This window comes from Coenobita brevimanus, chromosome 100 (assembly GCF_032717465.1).
Source record: "Coenobita brevimanus isolate Jiangsu-jjx chromosome 100, ASM3271746v2, whole genome shotgun sequence".
Taxonomy (NCBI): Eukaryota; Metazoa; Arthropoda; class Malacostraca; order Decapoda; family Coenobitidae; genus Coenobita; species Coenobita brevimanus.
This window is the reverse complement of record NC_137053.1, coordinates 9,898,384-9,904,895: the sequence shown is the minus strand read 5'-3', so window position 1 is coordinate 9,904,895 and position 6,512 is coordinate 9,898,384. Positions and strand designations below refer to the sequence as shown.

Here is a 6,512-nt window from a genome sequence, read left to right as displayed (position 1 = left end):
ATGCTTTTGAAATATCAAGTGCTACTGTGTGTTTCACCATGTTGTCTATCTTTTTGTTAATCTGATGGATAAGAAAGGAAAGAATATCTACAGTTGAACGTTCTTGTCTAAATCCATTCTGCAGATCACTGATTCATTTATTGATTTCTAGATGCTTGACTATGTGTTTGTTAATTAGTGTCTCAAAAACTTTACCGAGAACGGAAGTTATTGCAATTGGTCTATAGTTTAATGGATCAGAAGTTGCCCTCTTTTTAGGAACAGGATGGATATTTGCTTCTATCCACGGGGCTGAAAAACTTGAGGTACGGATGCATAAGCGAAAAAATTTTGCTAATACAAGAGCCAACACCGAGGAGCAATACCAGTATGCGACACTGGTTCAACCACAGAACCCCTTATGTCCGCCAAAGTAGCAAGTGGCTTGGTGAACGCTTCCCAAAGTTTTTACAACTCTGGCAGGAGGCGAACCCGCGCTCATCAGCGTGCAAAACGCACACTGTACCACAGAGGCTCATATACTGTGCATATATATATATATATATATATATATATATGTATATATATATATATATATATATATATATATATATATATATATATATATCGGTTAAGACTCCATTTCCACTGTTTAAATGTTTTTCTTCTAATACCCTATGCTATAGAGACTTCGTACGTGTGCTTTAACTATAGTAATAATTTCTAAACCTTGCGTTTTATTTTATCATTTCTTTGTGGTTTCACTGCATTGATTATTATCCTGCGTGATCTTCGTATCGTTTTTTTCTTGCAGCATAAGTAGTTTTCTTAGTGTACTTTCTGGATTTACTATTGTTGGTTGATGTCTGTCGCCCACGAAGATATATATTTTTTCTCTCTGGTTCAAAAACCGTTGCCAAAAGTGAATTCATGATTTCTCCACAACGTAATCACAGAGTCATCACATTAAGCCACCATTCATTTTCAGTTTTTAATATTTTGCGTCATCGTTTGTTTACCCCAACGGAGCATTTATGATCGAACGTTATTAAAGTATTTCCAATATTACGAGTTACTTGCTCAGTTCTTTAATGGATTCTCGTTTTTAATGTTATTAGGCAATTATAAATATTTAGCTGTTTCTGTTAGAACCAAAAGAAAAAAAAAGTCTTCTTTTAAATCAGATAGGTTATGCAACTCGATCTGCACTCCAGAGTTCATAACCCACCAGAAAGGTTAACATCGGTGACAGTGATAAATTCTTTATATTTATGTCTTTGATTAAACCACTTTAGATTCATTCATAATCCTACAGATATAACAAGAAGGGTGTTAATGTACACCACGAAAGATGAAAACACACACACACACACACACACACACACACACACACAGAAAGGTGAGGAACAAAGAAAGAAAAAACCCTTTGCAGAAAATGGAGGTAAAAAACAAAATATAAAAGAAAATTAACAAGAGTAACTTAAATGGGCTGTGCCAAGAAGTAATGAAGTAAGACCCTTGCCTCTTAATCAACAAGAGGTAAATATGAAAGAAAGTCTTTCCTCATAAAAATTTTAAGAGACTTATCTTTTCTTCGAGGGATATTCTATCACCCAGTTCGTCAACCTCCTCTAAGTGGATGTTAGTGTGAAAATATGATTACTGTGTAAATTAACTCTCTATTGGAAAATTATCCTTAATCTCTCTCTCTCTCTCTCCACTAGCGTAATTTTTTTCTTCCTAACTTTCCTCTTCTTAGTTTCCTTTTCACAGTCCTTGAATCACTGAATCGCGTCTCTTTGGAACTCGCTTCCCCAGATCAGGTTTCCCCCAAACATCAGCCTACAGAGTTTAAGGTCAGCTGTTACAGATTCAATCGTCAATGGAGATCACCTGTAATTTGGAGCATGCACCTTTTCTTTATTTATTTAAGTTTTCTTCCCCTATTCATCACTTTTAAGAAGGTGCTTTAACAGTTATTCAGTTGCCCAAAAGTTCCTGAACAGGCTTAGCATTGCCACAAAGAAAATCATGGCTGGTACACGATTTGCGTTTTTTATTGCACGGGCTCTTCCTCATAAACGTAAAAGCATTTGGCGTTGGCGTTTTCCAAAATGTGCGGGCCAAGGCAGGACTCTGAGATCGCAAAGAAGTAGGAAAGCCCCCAGTGTAAAAGAGCCAGTTTTAAAACCACCTGTAAGAAGAGATTTAGAGTATAATTCATTCCACTGTATATAACGGAAAGCAGCACCTCAATTATTTTCATTCGTGAGTCTCAGTAATGTTATTAAAAATTCTGGGTTTGCCTTTCTCATGGCAACCTTAAGTTTAACCTCTTTTAGCAGGAGGATGTAATTCAATTTTCATTCTTACTTTCTCAAGGAAAATTTATTTGCCTTCGGAGATTGTGTGTGTGTGTGTGTGTGTGTGTGTGTGTGTGTGTGTGTGTGTGTGTGTGTCTAAATCAACGGGGGTCGGAAAGAGCTTTTATTACTCCGGTTCTTACTATCAGTCTTTCCTAAGTTGCATATAACCGTTTATACCTTACTTAAAACAAAATCACAATACATCATCAGCTTAAAGGAGTTAACAATAGGGGCGTAAAACTGCATGCATGTGAACAATGTCTTCGCGCACACACACACACACACACACACACACACACACACACACACACACACACACACACACACACACACACACATACTTACACGTAATCTGCAGGACGGTGGATGTGGTGGCTGCGTGTCCCGGAATGTGTGGGTTGTGGGCTCGGCAGGTGAGGGTGGCGCCGTGGTCACTGGCTTCAGGCACTAGGCTCAGCCACGACGACGTCACATCACCAAGACGCAGCGACTGTGGGACAAACATAGCAAGATAAGTTGATGGGTTCATGCTAAACCCTTCCAAGAGGCTAGCCTACACAACCAGTCACTGAATAACTTAGCTACTGCTTTTCTGCGGACTCGAATATCGTTCATCAGCCAGTCCGGCACGGAACACCATACTCCTGCTTATGCTGTAGCACAGGATTCGTTTTATGTCGTGAGGTTATGTAAGTTTTGGCATTTTAAGAATCTGTTCTTTTTTACCTCTGGCAATACACAGAAAAGGCAGAAATATATCCGATGACTTAGTTTCAGATGGGGCTCGTTGCCTCTCAATATTGCTTTATAAAACATGATTTACATTTGGTTATTTATTTATTTGTAATTTGGGGAACGGAAACACCGAACCCTTCCCATGCCTGGGAGTTGCAGTACGTCACAGTCTCGCGTGAATCTGAAAGTTGGCAAGCGCAGATAGAGTTTTCATTCAGTCGTGGAAACGAAAGAGATCTGCAGCATGTGAGGTGGTGTTTGGGGTGAAGAGAAGACGAAAAAGGGGGTGCAAGGAACAGCATGGTGGAATGAAGAGATGAGACAGGCTGTGGCGCAAAATAAGAAAGAATATTCTGAGGGGATGAGAAACAGGGGCGTGGAGGAAGTTGAGCGACGGAAGAGAGAGTTTATATGTAGAGAGGAAGAGACAGGTGATGAGATTAGCATGAGTGTTAAGTGGAGGGAATATAAGAAAAAGTTTTGGAAATAGGTAAAGAGAGCTAGAAAGGATGATAAATAAGTAAGTCAGGGAGTGAAAGATAAAAATGGTAGATTCCTAGTGGAGAAGGGAGAAAAAGTGAGCAGATGGAGAGAACACTTTAAGGAACTGTTGAACATAGATGATGAGGGTAATTCGCGTATAAGTGGCTGAGGAATGGCTGGAGGAAGGAGGGAGGTGTGAAGAAAGGAAGATATCAGTAGGATGGAAGTAGTGGAAGTAATGAAGAAAGTCAAAATGGGGAAAGCCCCAGGAATTTATCGAAAGTATGGTTAAATGCTGAAGCAGGGAGGAGAGATGGTAGTAGAATGGATATGGAAGAATTGCAGATGGGCCTGGGAGGAAGGTACAGTCCCAGAGAGTTGAAAGTCAGGTATAATCATTCCCCTGTACAAGGGAAAAGGGGAAAAAGAAGTGTGTGGTAATCATAGGGGCATTTGTCTTCTCAGTGTAACAGGAAAAGTATATAGCAGGATACTTATTGACAGAGTTAGGGAAATAACAGAGGAATTACTTGTAGAAGAACAGTGAGGTTTTAGGGAGGGAAGAGGTTGTGTAGATCAGATAATTACCCATAGTTCTTTAAAGGAAAAGTTTCTAGAGAAGGGAAAGCTTTTGTATGCGGCCTTCATGAAAATGGAGAAAGCAACTGACAGAGTGGATAGACAAGGCATGTGGAAAGCATTAAGAATATATGGGGTTAATGGGAAACTGCTGAATGCCGTGAAGAGTAAGGCTGCAGTGCATGTGGATAGTGAACTGAGTGAATCTTCCTAAATCAATGTTGGATTGAAACAGGGATGTGTCATATCCCCATGGTTGTTTAATCTGTATATGAAAGGGGTAATAAAAGAGGGACAAGTTAAGGCAGTGGATTTGGAGAGACCCAAATGAGAGAGGGCAGTGTTTAGAAACTCCCTGTACAGTACTGTTGTTTGCAGATGATTCTGTACTGTAAAGTGAAGACGAAGGGGAACTGCAAGGCTTGGTGAATGAGTTTGGGAAAGTGTGTAGAAAGGAAGAGAGACGTGAAACAGAATCTAAAGGTGAATGTAGGGAGGAGGAAAGTTATGATCTTCGAGAGAACTGAAGCCACTGAATGTACTGTACAGTGAGGCTGGATGAGGAGGAAATGGAAAATGTGAATGAGGTTAAGTACTTGGGTAGTGTGATGAGTAAGGATGGAAGTTTAGAGAGTGAAGTGCTTGAAAGGGTACAACAGGGAAGAAAGGTTGCTGGCTCTTTGAAAGCAGTGATAAAGAACAGGGAAGTAAGCATGGAATTTAAAAAAAAAAAAAAAAAAGTCGCCAAATGATTAATGTGATACCAACCCTAACATATGGAAGTGAATATTTGGACCTTGTTGGAACGACACAAGTCAAGAGTGAGAGCAGTGGAAATGTGTTATCTGAAAGGAGCATGTGGAGTTATGTGGAGAGAGAGACTGACAAATGGTGAAGCGAAGGAGCTTTGTAGTGCGGATCTCGATGTGATAGAAAACATTAGGAGAAATACATTGAGGTGGTTTGGCCATGTGGAAAGGATGGAGAGAGAGAGACTAACTAGGAGTGTGTATGCGATTGAGGTGGAGAGAGGGAGAGGGAGGGGGAGACCGAGGATGAGATGGAGGAATGGAGTGCAGAGATATATGAGAGAGGGGAGTGTGAGCTGGGAGCAGGGCAGTGCAATGGTGTTGTACAGGGCGACATGGAGGCGATTTGTATGTGCCCACCCCTTACGTAGATGTCTGGCAATAGACAGACAGACAGAGGTCGTCTCTCGTGTGGTTAGGTCAGCGTCGTCATCGACTATGATAGTTAGTAGTTAAGGTAGCATATAACGACTTACATTATCATGAAGTATCAAACATATGTGACTACTGTTACGGCTGATGATACAGAAATTTGCATATAAAAATACTCATGGAATTCATTTTAGTGAAAGTTAATTCAGAGTGTTGAAAATATCTCGAATGGTTAGAAATATAAGAGGTCGTTCATGACATAAGGAATGAATACTACTGAATGCAAAAGATTGAAAATTCCTGTTCAGAGATATAATAGGAGGTAAAGAAACATAATTGTTTATTCACACACACACACACACACACACACACACACACACACACACACACACACACACACTATCAAGCAATCAGTCATATCCTACATACTTTATCAACATCAGCAATGCATTGTACTGTCCTGAGTCTCAGCAGGATATGAGCAACGGGAAGAATAAGCCAAACCCTGCCTTGTGTTCGATCCCCATGAGTCGGATGTTAACGCAGCGATTGGTTCCTAGCGGTACCTGACAGGGCTGACCAATGGTTTTAGAAAGTAATTTTTTTTTATGATTTTTTTTTCCCTAAGTTTTAAAATCACCTGCAGCTGCGAGAACGAAACACCTACAGTGGATCATCCCAACGATAAAAATTTAAAGCAATGAATGTAATTTAGCTGTGAAGGGTTATATCCCCTGAAAAATATTATCTGGACTCAAAGCGAATATATTTTTTTACTGAATTTCAACAGTTGCTGAGAACAGGTTATATCGGCAAGAAGAGTCAAATATTTAGGTAGGGAAATTATTTTTCTTGTTCGTATTTTTAGTTAGTTATTTTCCGGGGAAGGGACACTAACCTTCCGCCAACCCACTTGCTGTCACGTAGGGAACACGTGTCGGTTGGTTATAAGGTTACCACCCAGCGTTGTAAATGCTTTCCTGGTTTACAGGAAATCATTTGGCTTGCCATTCAATGTAGAGTTACCCTAAAACAGAGACCACTAGACTAAGTGGGTGGATGATGGGAGCTTTAGTGGACATTTGTGCCGGGAGGGGGTTGGTGATAGCCAATACCCTCTTCAGGCACAAAATGATCCACAGGTATACATGGCGAGTGATGAGAAGGGTGGGTGGTGAACTGAATGAAA

General features: G+C 40.2%; 1 protein-coding gene across 1 annotated transcript in view; it reads right to left on the bottom strand.

The window, feature by feature from the left end:
- LOC145414518 (synaptogenesis protein syg-2-like) overlaps window positions 1–6,512 on the bottom strand; it is a 476,991-nt gene that overhangs the window by 54,585 nt on the left and 415,894 nt on the right. Inside the window, exon 7 of the mRNA XM_080284041.1 lies at window positions 2,691–2,835. Coding sequence (XP_080140167.1) covers window positions 2,691–2,835 — 145 coding nt within the window. The remainder of the gene's footprint in view (window positions 1–2,690; window positions 2,836–6,512) is intronic.